Genomic DNA, 24,721 nt, shown 5'->3' on the forward strand with positions numbered 1-24,721 from the left:
CAGGCCTCCCTGAAGTGAGTTTTGATATATGACAGTGCTCACATCGTAGATAACTATAGTGAAATTTTAAAAAATATTTTAATTTAAATACACTTTAGAACAGAAATAATTTAAATGAAACACTTACCTAATGTAAATTCAGTATTTGACAAATCCCTAATGTCTTTTATTTCTGTTTCTTGGCCTATAATGACTGTTAACAGTTTGTAGGCTTAAATTATGGCACTTCTTAAAAATGTTGAAGTTCTTATCAACAAACTGCTGGAGAAGGATTTGCTCTATTACATATTGCTTCAGTTTAGGTCTGAAAGTTACAGTGTTTCATGCAGTAAGATTCTTCCTTCTTTCTAATTTATTTTAACTGTACAAATCATCTCATTTAAGCATGCGGAATAACAAATTTATATACCATATGACCTTCCTTAAGCCTTTTCAATATACTAAAGCATGTGTTGATTTTCTCCCCACTCCGTGTCTCTTTAGGATAGCTTCCCAGCACGATTTGGAGGAATTCATTTTGTCAATCAGCCGTGGTATATCCATGCCTTGTACACCGTGATCCGGCCTTTCCTAAAGGAGAAGACTCGGAAAAGGGTATTTGTTTGTTTCTTTGTTTATATATTCTTTCTCCTCCCACATTCAATGAATTATGCTGTATAACATGTACGTGATATTGGCTGTGGTCACATGTGCCTCTATATTGTATATAAATATTCAACATATAAGACATTTAAAAATTTTCGAAGACCTTATGATTAATTCTGATCACTGTATATATGAAAGAAATATTTAAAAGTCTGCTTCTCTACTCTCCCACAAATTGGGAGAACATTTCAGTACATTCATGAGATATTAAAGCGTAGGTTTAAAAGTAAAAAAGATAATAATAATTGTGTCATGTTTCTAGATTATTAGTATACTTAATTTTAAGTGAGACCTAGAGAAAAGTTGTAACTTTATAAGCTGATGTATGAATGTTAGTTATTTCAAAATATGTATCACATTGAGTATAGTGAATTTTGTAATCTCTAATGTAACTTTATAGTGATTGTCATGATCACTCACACATTTCAGAAAGAATGCTGATATGTAGAAATATTAACATTTCTTTAAATGGTAAGTTACTTGAGTTCCAAGACTGATTTTCATCTAACAATGAGGATATTCAAAGTACCTACAACAAAATAATCATTTTTTTCTGTGAATAAGACAATTTATATAAAGTACTTAGCACAGTGCATGGTACATGGTAAATGCTGAGCACATTTATCATTATGATTAATAATATAGGTTTTAAGATGGATTTTAATACCCCTTATTTCATTTTATCCAAAAGGTTGGGAAGAGTAAATGTAGGAAGCCTGAGCTCCTATTTCAGAGCTGGGAAAACTAAGTCTGTAGATGGCTAAGTAACTTGCTTCCTCATTTACAGAACTGTAGAGTTGTAGAGCTAATATATGAATCCAAATATCTCCAGATTTAGTGCTATTTTTACCACTGTGCTGTGACCAATTTTCAAATGATTAGTTCCAAAATAAAATATACTTTATGTAAATGTGTACTGAAGGTAATTTTTTGTTTCTCAATGAATGAGAAGGCACTTCAGGTGTTTCTGAGCCTGTTCTAGAAACCTCATTGTGAGCATAGAGGAGAAATAATTGTTAAGTATGTGTTTGTATCAAACACTGAGCCAAAGGTCTTCTGAATATGAATTTGTTGAAATGTTCCGTAGTATAGGAGGAAGGCTTCTGTAAATAATTACAGTTTATATCAGGAATTGTTTCTGCTGGTGAGAATCATATCAATTTACATGTTAGACTTCAGAAAAATGTAATGATTTGCTTCACAAATAACACTTTCAAACTCTGTTTTATGAAGAGGTGATCAGGTGATCCAAAACACCTGCTGAGGCTTTTAGTACATATTATACTGGTGAATGCTTCTGTAGTAGTCACTCTATGCCACATGCTGTTCTAAGTACTTTACATATGGTAACTCATTTACTCCTTACAAGGAAGGCTCTAGGGGAAGCATTGTTATTTTTCTCCTATAGATGGGAAAATGAGGCACAAAAGGTTAAGCAAATTGCTCTAAATCACAGCTAGGAGGTAGTAGAGCTGAAAATGTGGATTTGGGGGGAAGACAGTTTCAGACAGAGGGCATAGCAAAGACGAAGGTCCTCAGGTAGAAACATGTCTGGTATACTTGGCAAACAGCAAGAAGGCACAGAAAGCTTGCAGAATGAGCTACTGATGAGGGTAGTAGATGATGGGATAGAAGGGAATATGGTGGGCCAGATCATAGGGGGTTTTGTATTCCATTGCAAGGGTCTGGGCTTTCAGTCAAAGTGAAGTGAGAAATACTTGAAAGACTGAATACAGGGGTGACTTGTTCTGAGCACAGTGTACTGCTCTGTTGAAAAAGACTAAGGAGGATCAAGTCTAACCCCAAGCTCCAGGTTTGGGGTTATTTGATTGAATCAGATAATTTTGACAATGCCTAGAAAAATTCATGAATAGCATTATTCTAGATGGAAGTGAGGTATCTGAGCTTTGCCATTTTAATTAAAACTATATGACTTGTAAATCTTCATAAGAGAAAATAGTTATAGGTTAAAACACTTTTGATTTCTACTTACATATAATCAATATAAAGTACAAAGCTATTATATTTCTTTACAGGTACTCCAAGTGATTCAGCATCATAATATTACTCAAACATTCTATACTTTAGATGCTACAGATCTGTGCTCTAAAAAACTGGTAAAGAAAAACCTAAGGAATAATTGTGCATCTTTTGTCACAAAAAGGAAACACCTGGTTCTTCTTCTTCTTCTTTTTCTTTTTTAATTAAATGAAATCTTTGAGTCTCTACCATATTGGACTGATGGGAATAGTAACCCTAGGTGGTAGAGGAATCCTTTCTCAAATTCTCATCAATATCTAGAATCTTTCTTTCCTTCTTTCTTTTTTTTTTTTTTTTTAAGATTTTGTTTATTTATTTGAGAGAGAATGGGAGAGAGAGCATGAGAGGGGAGAGGGTCAGAGGGAGAAGCAGGCTTCCTGCTGAGCAGGGAGCCCCATGCAGGACTCAATCCCAAGACTCCAGGACCATGACCTGAGCCATCTAGGCTCCCCTCTAGAACCTTTCATGTGGAACGACACTTTCCATCCAGGATGGCTGCTTCTGACATCCTCACTATTCAAGTCAGTATTAGTTCCTTGAATTAAGGTCTCCTTCTGCTCCTGAGTTGTCTGTGAAAAAGGAAAATAGCATCTTCACTAAAGCTGGAACCCAATGCCTAGGCTTCAACCTCCATGCACTCTTCAGTTATTCCAGGGTTGTGGTCTTGTCACTCCCAAGAGCTGACAGGAAACAGGCTTCCTCACTGATTGGTGCAACTTTCTATCTGTTCCTCAATATGGTGGACTCTCTCATTCCCAAATGTATTTCTCTTTTCTCCCTTCCACTCAGGTGACCTACCATAATCTCTTTAATGGCACAGTATAGAGAAATAAAATGAAAGTATTATTTAGCCTAAATCTTAGAATAGTAAGGTACTCTGAGGCAAGGGAGACCACATGGGCAAGACTTCTTTCATGAAATGGTGAAAGAGAAAAAAAATGTAAGGAGAAAAAAACAGCAAAACTTTAATAAATGAAAATCTTACAAGATATGGGAAGATAAGCCGTGGGAATAATTAAAGGCAAAAATCATCAGACAGAAGAAACATCCTCTGTAAATGTCCTGAGACAAATGTGTGCATGTTGTGTTTCAGCAGGGAGGAAGTAGTAGATGTGTTCAAAGAAGTTTATGGAAGACCTTATAGGATTTACTCTAAGAGAAAGGAGAAGCCAGTGGGGAATTGTGAGCAGAATGACATGATCTGACTAACATTGTGACATGGTCATTCTGGCTGCTGTGTTGAAAACAGAATGTAGGTGGCAAGAGTGGAAGTGGGAAGAGCAATTAGAAGGTTAGTGCAGTAATACAGTTTGTAGGATGATGGTAGCATGACTTAGGGTTATAGGGGTGGAACTGGTCAGATGTTCAGATTCATGATATATTTTGAATGAAGAATCAAAAGGATTTACTGACAACTTAGAGAGGAATTAAGGATGAATTGAAGATTTTAGCCTGAGAAACCAGAAGCAGTCCTACCACTAACTGATATTGAAAACAGGGAAGAGTTGATTTTTGGGAAGAAAGTTGTAGCTCAGCTTTGGATATAGTAAGTTTGAGATGGCCATTGACCTCTTAAATGGAGATGTCAAGTAGAGAGTGGAAATAGCAATATGAAGTTCGAAGGAATGGTCTAGATGCAGTATATAAATTTTCGGTGTGTGAACAATATTTAGGGCCCTAGACAGAATGAGATCACCAAGGAGTAAGTACACTTAGAGAAGAGAATAAATCCAAGAACTGAAGTCTGGAGCTCTGTGACATTAAGATGTTGGGGTGATGAAGAATAATCAGCAAAAGAGACTGAAAAGAAGCATCTGTCAAAGTAGGAGAAAATCAAGAGATGCTGGGAATAAATGTTGCAATGACAAGAGTCATTTATATCCAATGCTGCTGAGAGTTCAAGAAAAATAAGGGCTGAGAATTGGACACTGAATTTAGCAATGAGAAAGAGCCTGACAAGAACTATCTTCATGCTCTACTGGAAAGCAAGGCCTAGTTTAGACTGGATTCCTGAAAAATAGGACTAGAGTATTTGGACAGTGAAACTACTCTTTTGATGAGTTTTGTAATAAACGGAAGGAGAGAAATAGTATAATAACTGGAAGTAGAAGTCTGGTCAAGAGAGGTTTTGTGCGTCTGTTTGAGGGGGGATGGGAGGAGAGGGATTGGCAAGTTTTCTCTGATGGGAAAGATCCCCCAGACAGAGGAAATTTGATGATATGAGAGAGACAGCAGAGAATTTTGCTTGAGCAATATAACTGAGTAGGAGAGAGGATGGCTTCTAGGACACAGGTGGAGAGGTTGGCCTTTGTAGAATTTATCTTTCCACTGAACTAAGAGCAGAGGCACAGTATACAGACACAGATGCTGGTGGGTGGGTCTCATCTGGTTGCCCTATTTTTTCAGTGAGAGAGGAAATAAGGCCAAAGCTGAAAGTGATGTTGAGGGAGGATGTAGCAGAATGTTAGCAAGGAGAGAGGAAGTAGTGTGCTAGGATAAATCTCTAAGGATTTATTATGATAACTCATGCATGACTTGAAGAGGTTTCTGACATGAAGAAACACATCTAATGAAATTAAGTTGTATAACTAATAAAACAAGAGTTTCAGTTGTTAGAACTTAACTACCCCCCCAAATTATTTTGATTTCTTATGAGAAGAACCTGTGTGTGTGTGTGTGTGTGTGTGTGTGTGTGGCAGGGGGGCTCTTGTGCAATGCAAAGAGGAGCAGGGACTTGTAAAGTTTGCAATTAACCTAATGTGCTTTGGAGCAGACAGCATCTTCCACCTCTGTAGGCTCCATATCAAATATTTCAGGTAGCTGTTTACTCTGCCTATTGTGGCCATTGACCTGCTGTCATCTGTTTTTAGTAGTCCATAATCTGTTGAAATTACTTGTTGATTTATAATTCCGGTCCCTATTACTTTGTTGGGTGTTGTAGACTAGTTTTTCTTTGTTGTCCTATATATTTATTTCAGTGGACTCTGAAATGACAGAAAGCAAAGATAATTATGTTAGCCTGTTCATCATAAACTTCAAGTATGAGTCACTTAGAAACTATAACTGACTATTTCTAAGTGACTTATGAACTATAATCCTTAAATATTATATAAATTATATGAGATGATACAAGTGCTTTTTCAGGGAAGATGATCTACAGTTTTGAGATTGAAATGAAAGAAGAGAAAAGAGGTAAGATTTATGGAGAAACAAATCTTGAATATGTACCTTGAATAATTTTTCAGTTTAAAGATTATTTATGAGAGAGAGAGAGCTGGGGGAATGGCAGAGGGAGATTGAGAGGGTGAATGCCAAGCAGACTCCACACTGAGTGAGGAGCCTGATGTGGGACTTGATCACATGACCATGAGATCACAACCTGAACCAAAACCAAGAGTCTGACAGTCAACCAACTGAGCCACCCAGGTGTCCCAATGATTTTTTAGTTTCAAAAAAAAGCTCTAGGTAATACCAATAATTAATGTATACATATAGCTTTACATTTTCACTTTATTATTCCATTTTTATTTAAACAATAAGCATGGAAACCTCTAGTAGAGAAGATGCTGGCAGCATTATAGAATGTAAGTCCTTTGGGATCTAAACCTTCACTCAACCTTACATTATGATAATGCTAATTTGCTTTTATTTACATCAAACATTTTGAATTACAAAGCAGTAATTTAGTGGTTACAGTATTCTTATTTTTATTGATGATAAAAGAGAAAGCCATACTGATAACAGCTTTTGGGCTTAATAACTTGGATGGGCTCTACAGTTGATGAGTCCCTTATGAGAACGGTCTATTTTAACAGCATTCATCATGCACATCGTTAGCTTTGCATAACTAACGTCAAGATGATGTACAGATCAACATGCCCATTAGATTCTGCTCATGTCTTCACTATAAAGTAGGAAACCAAATTTCAGTTTCCAGCTTTTTAACCCAACCACTATCTGACTTTCTAGGAACTACCTAAGATTCCTACGCCTCAGGATTTTTATATGACATATTAGGATAACAGTACCATCCCTGTCTGTTTCACAGATGGATGAAGGGCTTAAATATTTTAACAGACATGGAAAAATCTTGTTTTTGCTGTTCCTAGCCTCACTTCCTCCTCCTAGCATTTGGATGGTATTTATTCTCCTGTGTGTTTCTCCTCTCCCCTTCTTGCATTTGTAGATATTTTTGCATGGTAACAACCTGAACAGTCTACACCAACTAATTCATCCTGAGATCCTGCCTTCTGAGTTTGGAGGAATGCTACCCCCTTATGACATGGGAACATGGGCAAGAACACTGCTAGACCACGAGTATGATGATGACAGTGAATACAATGTAGACTCCTACAGCATGCCCATGAAGGAAGTGGAAAAGGAACTCTCCCCCAAGTCCATGAAGAGGTATGATGGAGGTGGCTGGGAAGTGGGCTGTAGTCAGTGTGGGGATGCCCCAAGTGAACTCCAGGGGAGTACTCTTGGGCAGTATATAATCAGTGGGATTTTTAAATCCTTTTATGTCCCCATGATTAGACATCTAGGAATTTTGAGCCAAAGATAAAGTCATTCAAGGCAATGTCAACTCAGCTTTGTTCCATGTTCAGAGACAATCTGGCAAAGCTGTTAGGGGTCACCAAATCTAGTGGATTTTCAAACTGTACCTTTAGAGTTCTGGAGGAGTACCTTAGGTCCAGGAGGTGGGTTGAGGACAGTGCCCATCTCCACAATGAGAACAACTCTTCTATCTAAGCAATTTACTAGACTTTTGTATAAAATTTTATTTGAAGAAAGGGATCCATAGCAAACACACACACACACACACACACACACACACACACACACACACACTTCAAACAGTACATTTAAAACATATATTCTCTTCAAGTATCTCAGTCCTATTTATTTAAAACATATATTCTCTTCCAGTATCTCTGCCCTATTTCTGATTTAAAGGTCTAGCCATTCCTGGGGCAAAACAGTCTATTTTCTTACAGCTTTACTCTTTATAAAGTTCATTTTTGAGTGAGATTCTGATTCCTCGCTTTGACTCTCATGGTATTTTTATGCCTGTTTTCTTTTAGTCAATGCACGTTTATTGAACACATGCTCTGTAATGGATACTTCCCTAGGTGCTTTGGATTCCCTGTGAATATATACATATCCAGCCATAGCTCAGTGGCGATGGAGGATGGGGGAGTTGCTGAACATGCCCAAATGCCTGACTGCCTCTGAGTTTGCCTTCTGTAGCGAACCAAAAGATATCTAATTCTCAGGCTCCCCCAGGCCACAGCAACCTAGAGTTCACTTGGATAATAGCAATGAATATTATTTCTCTGTTCATTTCCCACCACAGAAATATAAGAACACTCCCTATAAGTCTCTTTTCACCTACACCAGGGAAAATCCAGGCATCACCCCTATCATCCCTCACACTGTCTTGTATCTTTCTCTGATGAAAACCTATGGTCCTTTGGTCATACTTATGTTCATGCAGGGCCACCACTGTCCTTAGAGGCAGGCCTTCTTGTGCTGCCGATGCTGTTGCTGCTACTGTTGTTGGTGTGTGTGATGTTCTCCTCTCCCCAGGCTGCTCCATGATGCCTTGGAGAGAAAGGAAAGGCTGGAGACATCTCCTGCTTTAATTTCTCCACGAATCAACAAGCTTATGTGTAAGCCAAGTCTGGGCTTCTCAACTCCTTTCTCTTTAAACAGGGCTTCTTACTGTGAGTTCTATGCTCCCCTATCAAGTCAGTCCATGGATGGGCTCTCAGAGGAGTCTGCTAAGTGCTAAAATTTATATTAAAAATTGTATGTGTATGTGTGTGCAGGTGTAGGTATTTTGCGCATTTTTCTGGAGGAAAAGAATATATTTCATCAACTTCTCAAAAAAGTTTTCTAAAAAAAAAATATTTAAAAGACAGTTGCCTAAAAATAGCTTCCTTCCTTCCTTTTTTTTTTTTCTTGAGATTTTTATTTATTTATTTGAAAGAGAGAGAAAGCAAAGGGAGGGGCAGAGGAAGAAGCAGGCTTCCTAACAAGAAGGGAGCCCAGTGTGGAGCTTGATTTTAGGATTCTGTGATAATAACCTGAGCCAAAAGTAGATGCTTAACCGACTGAGCCTCCCAGGTGCCCCAGAATAACTTTCTTCTAATAAAAATAATAATCCTAATTGTTGTTACAATCTGTCATTTACTATGTACTTATCATGAGTCTCTGGCCCTGTCTACGTATTTTTTGGTAACATTAATTTATTTTATCCTCACAGCAACCCTGTTAAACAGATGTTGTATCCTCAAAGTCACATAGTCTATAATTAGTGGACCCGGGTTCCAATCAATGAGGTATAGAGTAAACCTTCCTTGTCTACCCTCTGAGACAGCACAATGTAAAGCTGTCACCCTGGAACTAAGCTACATAAGGATTTGGAAACAGCTGTCATAGGTGATCCCTGATCTTTGCCTTTACCAGCAAACAATGCTCAATGCTCATTTCCTTCAACCACTTCTGCGACTTGTTCGCTAACACGGTCCTTTCCACAGAGCACATGTCTTTCCGCATCTTCCACATCCTGGGTGTATCCTATCACCTGCAGTCTACATGTCTGCCCTCCTCCCAAACTTCTTACCTGGTGTCTTGGCCTCTACCCTTACCCTGCTCCCCTGGCTCCAACTTAGTACCCATATGGCAATCTAAAACATCTCTTAAATTTTAGTCAGATCATTTCCCTTCTCTGCTTTAAATTTTTTAATGACTGCTGGTTATACAGTGAATGAAATCAATTCTGTAACATGGCTTCCAAAGTGCTCTATGATCTGATCCCGCCCCTCCTCTAAGTGTATCCCACCCTCTCTTTCCTCTCTGTCTTTCAGCCACAATCTCCTTCCTTCTGCTCTTGCAGCCTTCCTCTCCAGCTTATTCCTCTCTAAAAGCCTTTCCACTTGTCCCTACTGCATGGTGCTCTTTTCCTGCATCTCCCAATCCAAAGTCACCTCCCTGAGAGAGTGGTTAGGTCTTTATCAACCACTAGGTCTTAATCAACTCTACTTCCTCCTCATTCTTGTCTCTCCCTATCAGTCGCTTCCTTTATTTTCTGCCTGCCAAATGATTCATTTTATGAATATGGTCCCCTCCCCATATTGAGGCTTCATGAAGACTTCAGTGACTTTGTCTATCCCATTCTCTGAATCTCCAGCACCTGGAGTAGAGCCTAAAACACAGAGGGTGCCCACTGGGGACCAGTGGAGTGAATGAAGGAGCACTCTGGTGTCTGTCAGTGGCCCCTTTTAAGTGAGAACAACTTGAATAGGTGACATCTGATGCTATCACTACTTGCATCTAAGTTCCAGAACCCTAGCTTTGCGGCCTCCCCACCCCCATCCCCTCACCCACGTTGGCTTCCTTTCGTTTCTGTTGACTCTGTTGCTGAGGTTCAGGCAGCCAAAGCACATTGCTGACTCATACTGAGCTCCCTAGCACTAGAAGGTTCTTTACTTATAGATCCGTACCCTCATAATTCTCTTTTTGTGTTTAGCTTTTTCTTTCAAGCAGATAATTATAATTGATTAAAACCATCTTGTTAGATTTGGCTCAGTCTGTCCACCTTTTGAAGTCTTTTTGGATCCTGATTTTCTTCTCCAATTAATTAGGCCATTCTGTCCTCTGCAGACTTGGCTCACAGCACGCTGACCTCCCCAACCCGGAGTTTCTTGCTTCTGACGTAGATTGATTAGAATTTCAGACATCCTTTGTTTGGTGTACATTTTGTATCATATGAAGCTTTTCAGGTTCTGTCTGAAAACTTGTGAAGAATGAGCTTAAGAAAGTTATTTCATTCAATTCTCATCTTCTGTGTGTCAGGGAGTGCCAGTTCCCCATCAAGGATGGGAGAGAATTATTCCTAATTTTCCCCTTGCTCTCCTCTCCTCCATTACCCACCCCCCCCCAGTTTTGTAATATCATTAGATTGAGAGGGAGAAAAATCATTCCTTCACCAGAGACTTGTAGATATTTCCTCCTTCAGAATTAAGTAGGTGTGTGGGAAGAAGGGTTTGTTTTCCTGGGTCGATTTGTGGAGGAATAGCATGGTCACATGAAAAGAAACAAAGTTCAGTAGATTGTGGGGGCCTTATACTAGGGGAACATCTTTTACCTTCTGTCTCTACTACCTAGGGTAGTGCCTGGGATAGGCACATAACAGTTGCAGTTAGCAGCTATTATATTAGATATTAACATTATATAGATATTAACATTGCTATTGTAATATGAACTCTGAGTTTATTGAATAATATTCAACATCTATTGTTACTACATGTCAAATTCCATCTCATGTTTTGTATATATTGACTTCTTTGCTTCTGTAAACAATTAATCAGGCAGTGCTATTCCCCTTTCATTAGTGAGGAGACCCAGATACAGAGAGGGTAAGTATCTTCCACCTGGGACATAGCTGCAAAGTAACGCTGCCAATATCTGAAAACAGGCCACATGATTCCATAAGTCATCTCCCTAAGTGCTAATATTTGCTATCTGCCAGAATCTGTGCTGCAGTTTATGCATGCATTATTGAATTTGATCCTCAGTACATCTGTATGATGTAGGTTATTTTTCTCCATCTTGTAGTTAAAAGAATAAAATCTAGGAAGTTTAAATAGCTTCCTCTCGGTCAAACTGCTAGCAAATAACAGAACTGGAATAGGAATCTCCTTCTGTCCAAAATCTATCCTCTTAAACACGAAGGTATAGTGCCATATTGTGGATGCACAATAAATGAAAAAATGATATCTGAATAATTAACTTAAGTGATTGGATTCCATGAAAAAAAAATACAAGTTATTCATTGCAAAGACAGCAGAGGCTATGTGGAGACCGCTGAGATACGCTATGAGTTAATGATAAACAACTCCTTTTGTTGCAGTGGAAACAGAACAATGCACTGACAAGTTGTGGTCCTCCACAAATAGCCCTGTTGTTTTGGATAAGACAGAAAAAAAAATCTGGACTAAAATAACAGTACATCTGGGACAATTAAATACTAAAAAAAATAAAATAAAATCTTAATCAGAAATCATTTCTGCCTGGCTTGTTTTATTGAGGAATTATTCTACATATGGAGCCAGTATTCATCATCCAACAATTCTGATACTGGTCATGCATGAGAAAAGCAAACTAGGAATTTAGTCGCAGGTTGATAGTGCACTATAATTTAAAATGTTTCATTAAAATCACCATACCCTCTAATCATTTTTTTTTTAATAGTCAAGGAACATAAGATTGTGTGTGGGTGTGTGTGCCCATGTGTGTGCATGATATATGTTTTAATAGAACCTTACGACCAATGCCTAAATTCTGTTCTTTGTGCTGTCTGAAGAGCTTTCGTGTGTACTGATTGATATTATTAGGAAACGCATCAACATTTACAGAATAAATCTAACTTTGTGAGAATTTTAAAACCCGTTTTCTATTAAGAATTTCTTTTTTGGGGGCACCTGGGTTGTGCAGTTGGTTAAGCATCTGCCTTCTGTTCAGGTGGGGTTGAGCCCCACATCAGGCTCCCTGGTCTGCGAGGAGCCTGCTTCTCCTTCTCCCCCACTGGGTGCTCTCTAGCTCTTTCTCTGTATCCCAATAAATAAACAAAATCTTTAAAAAAAAAAAAGATAATTTGCTTTATCTTTATTACTCTTAGTTTTAAATGCTTAACACCAAACTTCTTTCAATATTGGAAACTGTTTCTTGGATAGAATTGAGATATTGAGATTCGGTGTGTAACAGACTCTGTAATACATGTTGTGTTCACCGTAAGGAGAAAAACTGAGGAAGTCCCACTCATGGAACTTGTAGTTGAGTGGGTACCAGTTGTCAAGTTAATATTTCAGTACAGAACATTCAATGAACATTTTTTGTGATTTAGCACAGATTTTTCTTGGGAAATAATTCATTTTAGTTGAACCTAAGTAAAATTGTGGTAAAGCTCTAATTCCTAAGTGTTTTGTACAATTGTCCACTGTGTTAAAATGTGTTTTATTCATGAGATAAAGGATTTTTCCTAAGATAAATTATTATTGCATTTAAAAGTGATACAAAATCTTTTATTCCTCCTACTCTTCTTCCCCTCCTCCCTCTCCTTCTCTCTCTCACTCGCTCTCACGCATCTGCTAATTCAACTTTAGTTGCTCTCCTTTCTGATATAGACATATATAACCTATTATTGAGACAAAATAATGAAAATGACTTAGGAAATAAAACATTCTTGTTTTAATGCCCTCACCTTCCTTTTTGTTCGCTCTTTGGAATCAAATTTAAGTTTATTTAAATGAATGAGTCAATTAATCAGTTAATCCTATAATTATTTTTGCTTTGATAATTAGTTCCATTGCTGTTCTTTTTCATTAGCATGTGCAGTTGTATTTTAGCTTATAGTCTTTCTTTTTGAGAGTTAATGAGGTTTGCTAAGAGGCATATTGCCACAGCAATAGCCAATTGGCTGGAATGCAGCAGCAGGGGGAAAATTCATTACTGAGGAGAATTTTAAAAGGGCAGCTGCTTCTTTAATGCCATAGCTATTAAGAAAGCAGTTTCCTGCCATAACAGTAGCATGTTTCATTGACTTTCCTCCTTCCCAGTTTCATGTTGTTTTCTAATGATGAATTGAGATATAATTCCTACCTACTATCAAAAGTGGGTGTAAGGAGTTCAAATTATTTGTTCTCCTAATCAGAAAGTTTCTCTGCCTATATAAGAGGGTTTTTTTTTTTTTTTTTAAAGGTCTTAAATCATTCCCTGAAATTTTCCACAGTAAAACTGACTTTATTCAGGTGTTCTAGTGGGAAATTTAACAAAAACTCTCAAACTTTGATTTTTTTTTCTAATGTGGTCATTAGAAATAAAAAATGATGGCTAGGGGCGCCTGGGTGGCTCTGTGGGTTATGCCGCTGCCTTCGGCTCAGGTCATGATCTCAGAGTCCTGGGATCGAGCCCCGCATCGGGCTCTCTGCTCAGCAGGGAGCCTGCTTCCTCCTCTCTCTCTGCCTGCCTCTTTGCCTGCTTGTGATCTCTCTGTCAAATAAATAAATAAAATCTTAAAAAAAAAAATGATGGCTAAAAAAAATGCACATTCATGTTGAATTTGTTTCACTGAGTTTTTTTTTTAAAGATTTATTTATTTATTTATTTGAGAGAGATAGAGGTTGCATGCAAGCTGGGGGAGGGCAGAGGGCAAGGGAGAGAGAGAGAGAAAGAGAGAGAATCTCAAGCAGGCTCTATACCCAGCATGAAACCCAGAACAGGGCTATATCTCATCACCCTGCAATCATGACCTGAGCCAAAATCAAGAGTCCTGGCTTAACCAGCCTCATATCATAGAGTTCTTTAAGACAGGAATCAAGACTCCTATCATTTCTATTTCATTTCTTAGAGAAGTGGTTTCACTGTAATAATTTCCCACTTGGACATGTTCTATCATCATCCATCTGTCCTATACTATAAATTCTCACTTTCAAAGAAGAGACTCTTGATCAGTTGTGAAGAGGAGAACTTAAGCCTATTATGGTTCATTTAGAAAACTTTCCTGCTCGTTACTCTATTTAGAGCTCAAAGGGGATTGTTTGCTCCCTCTGATAAAAAACCCACTGTAAATATATCCCTCCCTAAACATGCAGCATTCTCAGTTCATAAATCTCTTGTTGAAGGGAAGATAATCCTCATCTGTGAGAGAAATAATAATGGAGAAAAGGCAGAAAAGGGAACGTGATTATTTGGTAATAACCCACTGACATTGGCCTTATCATTTCCAGATCCCAATCAGTAGTGGATCCTACAGTATTAAAACGCATGGATAAAAATGAGGAAGAAAACATGCAGCCTTTGCTCTCCCTGGACTGATAACTTCTCTGCACTCCCCATGGATTAGGAATGGAAGGTACTTGTTTTCAGCAACAGGGACAGCACTATGGAGGAATGACCAGCTGGAAACTTATTTATTCATGTTAATGTAGCATAATATAAAATAAGGCATTGGGCTTTCCCATTCGCTTGAACCATGGGTACCCTGGTCTGGAGTTAAAGAAAAAAGTCAATAATTTATTCTGTAAGTGCCAAGTTCTTTGTAAATATACTGTAATCTTCACGTCAAGTTTGTAAACTTTGGTAGTAACTGAAATTGGAAAAGATTGGCTCATGAGTCCATGCCAGTGATATGAACTATAACAAAAAACAGAAAAGACACATATACAATGGAAGCTAATTAAATGTAGCCCTGTTTCCTATGAAGCCATATTTCAGCTCTCATAGTGATTGTTACAATGTTTTTCTCTGAAACTGTCATATTCCAATGTACTTTTAATGGACACAGGTAACTAGATGATTCTAGGAAATTAGTATGATAAATGTCTAGTGATTTCCTGTCTAGTGATTTTCATTTCACAGAAAATGTGTCCTAGTGACTATCACTGGCCTTGAATTTTGGAGACAAGGAATGGCAGAGGAGCTGGTAAACTAAACACTTGAACTTTTCTATGTTGTTTAATTTCTGGAGTCTTGTGAAGATATGTTTCCCAAATTAAGATGTGGAATTCTGAAAACGAGTGGATTTTTTTTAAATTGCTGTCTTCACAGTGTGTCTTTTATTTGAGATCCTATTGTATCCATGTCTGATGTACTTTAAGGACATTTTCCCTAAAAATCTCTTCAACAAAGATAAAGAGAATTCATACGTGAATAGTGTTTTGACAACTAACTTTGGACATAAAAGTTGCCATGTACAGATAAGGGGCTAATTTCTAATTCTTGTGCACTGGTTGGAAATATATATATATATATTCACATGCACATATATATTTTTATTGAGCTCTAATAAATCCTTGATGTGACAGGCTTATAAAATAAATCATACATATTCAATGGTCTTAGAGATTATAAGTGATTACATGAGATACTAACTCTGGAAAACTGCTTCCACTAAAGTTAATGAAAATGAGGTATACTGAAACAGACTTTCAGTGAACCTGTTTTAAGGGAATTCTAATTTGATTTGTAATGCAATCTTGAGTCTGTGCCATTTTAGTGCAATATATTTTTCCTTCACAAAACAACAGTTCTCAACATAATGTAGGCAGTACCAGGTGACCAAGAGTAATATAATTTCTCTCAAATTCAAGTTAATTATCTTAATGGTCCTATAAGTACAGATTTTCTTTTCAGAAAAGATTGAAAGAACATACTGCATCCATAAGACATAATGAAAGCATCTGAGGGAATCTGAGATAGCATATTATAGTTTAAATCTAGATGTGGAATCCTTATGTTAGTTTTTATTTCATAAAAATTCTACAATTATAGAACATTTTAAAAATCTTACTTTAAATTTCAAATTCCAGTGTGAAAAAGCAAGATTTTTACCACCTTTTCAGAGTGCTAATTTTTGAGATTGAAAATTTACCACTGAAATATTCTTTTGAAAGAAAAATATCTCAAGGAACTGTTGGAAACCAACAGAAATAAAGGCATGTAGCAGCCTTTATATACTTTTTAGCCAAAAGCTTCAAAAATTCCACTTACAGTTCTATACCAAAAATCTTAAAATCAAGATCAGTACATCAACTTGCGGTATCACGAATGGACTATCCAGTGTTGGTAAAAATACATAAACATATGTAAGTAATAGGATTAAATTATACCTTAAAAATGCCAACCTTAAATCAAATCTGGAAGAATAACAAGTGTCAGGCCCTCTGCTCTACCCACAAATATTATAGAGATCAGAATGAATTGGAGATAAAAAGCCACAGCAACTCTTATCTTTGTAAGTACCCTAACCACAGGATTCTTATATTTGGCCTACCTGACATACATTTTATAGTCTTGGACTTTATATATGATAGAAGCAAGTGTTAGGCAATATAATGTATTAGGATAAAATAGAAACCAAGTACAGAAAGATGGTCAACTTTTCATTCTCCTGTGTTTCTCTTGATATACATTGTTTATTGCCAATTTTTAGAATTCTACCAGCTTCAGATGTCAACTAGCATAGTCAGCTCCTTTCCCCTCTCAGAAGGGTAGTGTCGTAAGGTACAAAAATAACCAGAAGGGCATATTGTACGTGTATACCTGTCTAATTATGATTCCCATCATCTCCCTTACCCAGCATTTGGAAATTTTACATCCCGTTGCTATGTGTCTGCTCTTCTTCAAATGAGCAATTGAGAATTGGCTGCATTGTGTAGAATATTTTTAAATGAATGAACAAATTACAACAACGATGCCTTTTGAAATTGCTTTATCTAATTCAATCTGTGAGTAAACTCATTGTCCAGGAATGTTTTTGGACCTGCTTAGTCAAGGGATATTTGATCAACTTTATACATTTACCTTCCAGAATCAGCTAACTAGCAGCATTTAGGGATATTTTCCGCTAGTATTTCCTGTTACGTAGCTATGTCTGTTGTCACATAACTTAGTAAATAAGCACCACTATATGTCATTTTAATTGTGATAGTGCCCTCTCTCTCTGTTTTGTGCATGCATATGCGTGCACACATGGCTGTTTGCCCTAATGAATTTGTCTATTTTGAAATCTATGCTTTCCTTCGTAGCTGTCTTGTTAAAAGGATTACCACATTTGATTTGGAACGGACCAGTCATTCCTGCTTCTCTCACCCTGCCTGTTCCACCAGCTCTTTCTTATACCCTTTCTTTCTTCCATTGTTTCAGGGGCAGCTGCTTCCAAAGCTGGTTTAAAAATAAATCACTTTCCTTTTATGGTCAGTGATATTTGCACACATTTTTGCCTGATACCTTCAAAGAAAGAGATTATCGTGAAAATACACTCTAAGAAATAGGAAGAAGTGCCTCTTTAAAAATGAGATAAAGCAGTGATACTAGAATATGGATTCTATTTGTAGTCTTCTCTTATAAGTAAATACACGCATCTAAATCATAAGTGTGAAACTTTGAACATTCCCAGACAGCTTTAAGTCCTTATTGCATCAGTTCAATACCATAATTTGAAGACATTATTTGCAAATCTGACGTTACACTAGAACAATATACAAGTCTTTGCAAGGAAGTTTTTGAAGTGGGCATGCATGACTTCTTTTATTTCAGTAGTAGTTTGCATAGTGTAGGCAGACATTCCTTAAGTCTTTTCCCATAAAATGCTTGTTTATTTTACAGGACTGAAAATTCATACATTCCTAAGCAGGGGAGCCAAGGAGCTAGGTTCTCTTTAATATTGTTAACTAGGTCACATTGTTAAATTAAGCATTTGAAGTTTCTGTAATATTCCTGAGGGATCAGAGGTCCCTTTAATGCATCAAGAAAATGGAGCATTGTTTTAGGCCTTGGGGAGCATGTTCATCACTCACAAAAAAAAAAAATCCTTAGAGCCATGGCATTGTATCTCCAGAAACCAACTTCCTTTCCTTCTCCAAACAACCTAAAGGTTTATGGATATGTCTGTGGTCCTTGAGAGAAATTATAACAAGAAAACCTGCTGTGAGGCTACGTACACTTCCATTGCTTTATCTAAATGTCTAACTGGTCTGGTTAATACCTTTTTTGATTATTTCGTGTGTATTTATTAATGGTTACTTGAAAAGTTGCCATCAACCATGAGGAGGTTTTTTTTTTTTTTAAAGATTTTATTTATTTATTTGACAGAGAGAGATCACAAGCAGGCAGAGAGGCAGGCAGAGAGACAGGAGGAAGCAGGCTCCCTGCTGAGCAGAGAGCCCGATGCGGGACTCGATCCCAGGACTCTGAGATCATGACCTGAGCCGAAGGCAGCGGCTTAACCCACTGAGCCACCCAGGCACCCAACCATGAGGAGTTTTTAGAATGATTTTCAACACATAAAATAAAAGAAGCAGAGCTCTGGCATGATATTTGAATTTTTTAGATATAGTATCATCAAAAAGCTCATAGGCATATATTCCATTTAAATATGCTATATAGCTATATGGCCTAAAAATAGTGGTACATTTTAAATTTATGAGGCCATTAGATCATGTAAGAATCAGCAAGTTGTATAAAATATATTTGGCACAAAAGTAGAAGATTGGTTAATTATTCAGGATGTATAATTATCTTCAGTAGTAAAAAGGATTTGTTTTTTCTTTGTTTTAGTTGAAAAACTGATTTTCAATATGCGATTGGAACTATTTAGCACTACCTACTATTTGAAAGGTGACAAGTAAGAATACAAAAGGACGCTTGACTTTGAAACATTATTATATCATGATCTTCATGGCTTAGAGACATAATTTTTCACAAATTCACATTTTGATTTGGTAAACATCCATAGGTTAACCCCACACATGGAGATACTGTTAGGAAGTCTATTCTGTGATGAGTATGGAAATGTATTCCTTTGGATTGTGGGGAAAAAAAATGTATAAGAGCAATTCTGTGGATTGAAATAGCCAAATTGTACTATTTTTCAAAGATGGAGGATGTAAATGATACTGTTGAAATTAAAACAAAAAAAAGTATAGATTATGCACTTTTATAGTAGAGAGTGAACATTGTTACAATGAAGAAGGTGTTTGGTCAGTATTGGACTAGTTTCAAGTTTCAATACAAATATCTGTGTCCTTAATGATATCAATATCATTTATTTTGTCAAAACTATTTTTGTGGTGAATGAGAGGGACCTAGATGAAAAATCGAAATAAATGTTAATGGAACTTTTAAGAGTGAACCAATTCTCAATAATTTAAAAAAATTGCAGTGGATGATAACTGGTTTACATACAACAGAGAGATTTCAAGCACTGTCTTCGTTCTAATCCAGTTTTCAGTTTTCAACTTATTTAAAAGATAAATAAAATTCCAAAACCAAATAGTTTTTGTTTTCAAAACTGTTCATAAAAAAAACAAGATGTCTAAAAGGTAATTATACAAGTCCTTGATAAGGATATAAACACACTGTTTACTATTTGAGTGAGCTATTTATTACAATGGTATAACTAGTATAATACAATTTTTGAATAAATATACATTTCTGCTTTAAAAAAGCATTCATTTTGCATATGGTGAACATTGAATTTTTTTTTTAAATTTTTTTTATTTTTATTTATTTGACAGAGAGAGATCACAAGCAGGCAGAGAGGCAGGCAGAGAGAGAGGAGGAAGCAGGCTCCCTGCTGAGCAGAGAGTCCGATGCGGGGCTGGATCCCAGGACCCTGAGATCATGACCTGAGCAGCGGCTTAATCCACTGAGCCACCCAGGCGCCCCGTGAACATTGAATTTGATAGTATTGGATCTGTTGCACCTGTGAAATGTAAATTTCTAAAATGTCATCTAAAAATGGACAATAACTATTTCTTAAAGAAATTTTAGTTAGCTATTTAGATTAGAATATCTGAGATTTTTCTGACACTTCTATGTTTGGAGCTTAAAGGAGAAACAGAATTCATTCAATCAAAATGTCATTTTTTAGTATTCTATAACTTTTAGACAAGATTTCAAGGGATAGTATGAATGAAGAAGTAAATCAACATTTAAGTTGCATACAGCAATGGGAATGACCAGTAAATATTTCGCTCTTTGTGTGAAGAGTGGCATTAAAAAAAATAAAATAAAGTTATGGCATTAGACATAAATTCAAAATTATAAAAAAGCATTGATTTCAATAAATTCTATTAAAATACCCCATTTTTCAAAATATAAAATAAAGTTATTCAGCCTGACTTGAAAAAAACACTCAATAAATACACATTTGTATCTTCTGCGAGTTTCCCTCATTTAACCTACCCGTAGATGAAAAGTTATCTAATGAGGGAAAAGAGACTTTTTTTTCCAAAGATTTTATTTATTTAATTGGCAGAGAGAGAGAAAGAGAGAGAGAGGGAGCGTACAAGCAGGGGGAGGAGCAGAGGAGGAGGGAGAAGCAGGCTCTCCACTGAGCAGGCAGCCCGATTCGGAACTTGATCCCAGGACCCTGGGATCGTGACCTGCGCTGAAGGCAGTCATTTAACCAACTGAGCCACCCAGGTGCCCTAATGAGGGAAAAGAGACTTTTACCTAGAACACTCTTTGGTACATTTTATGACTTTCTCTGGCTCGAAGGCAGATGACTTCCCTGTAATCAGCTTTTGAAGTTATCAAGAATCATTATTGCAGCTTCTTTGTGAAGCCATATCAGGAGGAGGCTATGTTTCTAGTAGCTACTGAAGAAGCATCTTGAGTGGGAGTAAACCTAGGGCAACCAGAGCATGCATAAAAAGCCAGAGATATGTAATTCACTCCTCGCTAAAAAGTGCATTAAGTTGTATTGAAGTACACTAAAGTGTACATGCAGAACATGACTTCAAAATGTCAAGGGTTTCTGTTATCAAGAGTTAAATACTTGGCCAATAAAAAGAGTCTATGAGGACACGATGGTCAGGGATCTGATGTGTATCCTGTCTTCACACAGCAATAACATCAGAAACCCTGTCTCTGAGTATCACTTCTCTCTGAAAATAAAAATGACTATGCTCTCTTCTTCCCCCCCCCCTTTTTTTCTAACTGGAATCAAAATTATCAGACAGAAACCACAAACACTCTGTTGTCTTTTAAGAAAAAATGTGACATTATATACATATAAACATAATTCACTCAGTTGCATAGGATTGCTTGTTGATTTATAAATTTTTACCTGAAAGTTTTTCAAAAATACATAAGATTCTAGTGCTAGAAAATTATGAAAAATTTTTTGGATCTGCCATTCATGGAGAAGACCAGTAATATATTTCCTTTGAAATCATGTGTCTAAACATTTCTCTGTAGATGTCTAATGAACATCTCACATTTAACATTTACAAAAAAACCAAACTTCTCTTCTTTTGTCCTGAACCTGCTTCTCCTTTAACCTTTCCATCTCCCTAAGTGTCAACTCAACCTTCCAGGCTCCAGGGCTGAAAACTTTTCAATCATCCTCTTTCTCCTGTCTTTCTCTCTCTTTCAACCACATCTAAAATCAGCTAGCTCATACTGTAGTCTCTCCTTCAAAATGTAATATCCAGGGTGCCTGGGTGGCTCAGTGGGTTAAGCCACTGCCTTCAGCTCAGGTCATGATCCCAGAGTCCTGGGATCGAGCCCCGTATCAGGTTCTCTGCTCAGCAGGGAGCCTGCTTCCCCCTCTCTCTCTGCCTGCCTCTCTGCCTACTTGGGATCTCTCTCTCTGTCAAATAAATAAATAAAATCTTTTAAAAAAATGTAATATCCACACTCTGACCACTTCTCTAACCATGAAATCATTACCCTGTTGCAAGAATTCAGCATTTTCCATCTAGAATATTTTAATAATCTGAAAACTAATCTCTTTGCTTCTGCCCTTGGCCCCTAGAGTGGATTTCTAACACTTTAGCAAGAGTGAGCTCAGATCATTTCACCCTTCTGAAAGCCTGCAAGAATAAAAATCAATGTCCTTATAGTGGAGACTGAGGAGAGTTGGTAGTGAAGTCTGTAAGCACCAGCGGAGCAGAATAGCATATTTTCTGACTGAGTTGGGCTTTCACCTGTATCATGCAAAAGTAATTGTTAAATACTTTAATTTCTTGCTTTTAAAGTTCTACCTTCTCACCCCTGAACTTGACTTTTCTTAGAGATTTCTTAAGAATATTTCTTCTACTCTATTCTCTTGCCAAATTGTCATCCTTGCTGTGCCAAGAGTTTGCCAATCATCCTTCCAGCTCAGAACCTTTGCACTTTTGTTCCTACTTCCTCTTTCCAACCCCCACCCCATATCCAGATAGTTCATTCCCCCATGTCCTTCATCTTTGTTAAAATGTCACCTTCTTAGAGAGAATGCTCTAAGTTTTCATACTTAAAATTACATGGCCCTATGGTTCTTCACACTTCCCTTTTCTACTATTTTCCTTCCCCATAGCTTTTATCATCTTCTAATATCCCACATAGCATATATTTTTGTTTATTTTACACTTTTTCTTAATAGAATATGAACACACAAGCAGGGATTTTGTGCCTTAATAGTGCCTGGAATTTAGTAGCAAATCCAAAAACATTTCATGAAGATCTTCATTAGTTTCACCATGTTATGTTATGTAGTAGCCAGTAGTATGCATTTAAGAAGTGTTTTTTTTTTCTTAATAAGAAACATCTTTTTGTTATTCATCTTCAAAGGAGAAATTTTCCCCTCTGATGATGATGGAAACATGAACCAAAAATTATGTTCCATTCTCCCTCAAATCTGGTGTCCACCCCAGGGCCCAAGTTTTATATTAGTGTTTGAGCTCGGTCTTTGGAAGTTACTCTAAGATCATTGGACCTTTTATCTATAATATGTATGGCTTACCCTTACTTTTGGAGAGACTACAAGACAACTCAGATAAAAAGCTATTTTGAGCTCAAAACCATCGTAAATTTTTCTTTGTTGATTATCCTAGTTAGTTCCAATTTAAAATTTGGAAGAAGTTGAAAGACCATAATTCTTCCAATATTGGAAACCAAAGTAGGGGAAAAGGCCAAGATAGTTAACTTAGCTGGAAAGAAGAAAGAAGGAGTGTGGGGGGAGAAATTATGATCACTTCTTCTCTGAATATAAATGAAGCTTTTTGGTGTTTCTAAAGTCTTCCCAGGATCTTAGAAATATATATTACAACCATTTAGTCTGGTTGGTTTAAGAGAAGTCCTATCAGTTGAGTTGTGTGTCTGATATCTTTGTATATTTTTTTACTTTGAAGGTTTATAGTTCTGATACTACATGACAGGAACTGCTCTTGTTGGTATTTCCTGACTGGTTCTTTCCCTTCTCTGCATTTCAATAGTAACTATTATTTTCTGAACCTTACAATCACATCATTATCCTTGACTATCTTCATATTTCTGTCCCCTACAATTTGGACTGACTTCATCATAATTTTAGTAACTAAATATCTTAGATTTTTATCCTTGGCAGTTTATTTTCTCATTCTTACCAAACCTATGTTATTTCCTTCCCTCCACGACCCTGTGTGCCTTTCTCTACATTGTAATAATTCAAGCTTCCGGTTTTACCACCTCAGACCAGGTCTTCTATAAAGAAGACATTGAAAAGAAGTGTGGCGTCCAAGTGAAATTGAAGAAGGAACTGTAACCTGAAGAATAAGAATAGATGTTTGAAAATGTTTTCAGAAGACAATCAGTCTTTTAGTGGCTTTATAATGGGTATTCTGTAGCATATTGGTAATCAATGCAGATTATGTTTCTTGCCAATTACACAAATATATGGCAGTCAGGGTTAATGTGTAATTTGGAAAAACTTCTATAGAGAAGAAACTAAATGGCCGATGCTTGGGAAAAAGGTAGACTTTTCTTCTGTTTCTTACTTTTTTATCTTTAGCCATCTGGACAGTCAAAGGCATTTGCCTCTGTGACACCCTTTTTTCCCAGTCTTCAAGAATGTGTGTAGCATCACTTCAGAAATAGAGTTCAAGTACACACACACACACACACAGAGTGCATGGAAGATACTGTAGTTTGTGTCATCTTCTACCAAATTGTGTTTTTTTTTAATGCATTATTTTTATGATTGAATCCTAGGAATATATTCATTGGTAAATTTTATTAATTCTATCCACTTTTAAATGGATTTAGAGATTTTACAAGTCCTCTATTATATTCTTAAAACCATAGTATTAATGTTTCACTTTATGTCGAGGTTATTTCATACCTCTCTTGATCTCTGAGGATGAATGGAATTCTGCTAAATGTTACTAAATGAAATTTTGGATTCAGAAATGTGAATGTGCATATGTCCCTTTCGATCTTTTTATCATAAACTAAATTTCTGTAAATTTGGAAAATATATCATATTAAATAGCTATGAATAAATTTGTCATTAAAATATGGAGATATGACATTGGTGTTAGTATTTGGGAGTTTATAATGCTTTCAAACAGCTTTTAAATGTGTGTGGGCATATTGTAATGCTATTTTGATTTATTGTTGACACTTGATCCAATATATTTGATAAAACTGGTGTAACTCCAAATCACTATCAAGTCACTTCTTGACTTCTAGAATGACAGAATGAACATACAAGCCAGTGTCAGTT

At 36.7% G+C, this 24,721-nt stretch overlaps 1 protein-coding gene across 2 annotated transcripts in view; it reads left to right on the forward strand.

The window, feature by feature from the left end:
- Window positions 1–24,721, forward strand: part of CLVS2 (clavesin 2) — an 83,836-nt gene that overhangs the window by 51,582 nt on the left and 7,533 nt on the right. Inside the window, exons 4-7 of one of the 2 annotated variants that reach the window (XR_007128285.1) lie at window positions 484–594; window positions 6,872–7,092; window positions 14,478–18,301; window positions 18,512–19,698. Coding sequence is in view for 1 of the 2 variants with exons in the window: in XM_047734903.1 (XP_047590859.1) it covers window positions 484–594; window positions 6,872–7,092; window positions 14,478–14,565 (420 nt within the window). In the remaining variant the exon portion in view is untranslated. Of the gene's footprint in view, window positions 1–483; window positions 595–6,871; window positions 7,093–14,477; window positions 18,302–18,511; window positions 19,699–24,721 lie in introns of those variants that run through there. The other variant, XM_047734903.1, reaches the window with a different exon arrangement.

Source organism: Lutra lutra, chromosome 6, assembly GCF_902655055.1.
Source record: "Lutra lutra chromosome 6, mLutLut1.2, whole genome shotgun sequence".
Classification (NCBI taxonomy): domain Eukaryota; kingdom Metazoa; phylum Chordata; class Mammalia; order Carnivora; family Mustelidae; genus Lutra; species Lutra lutra.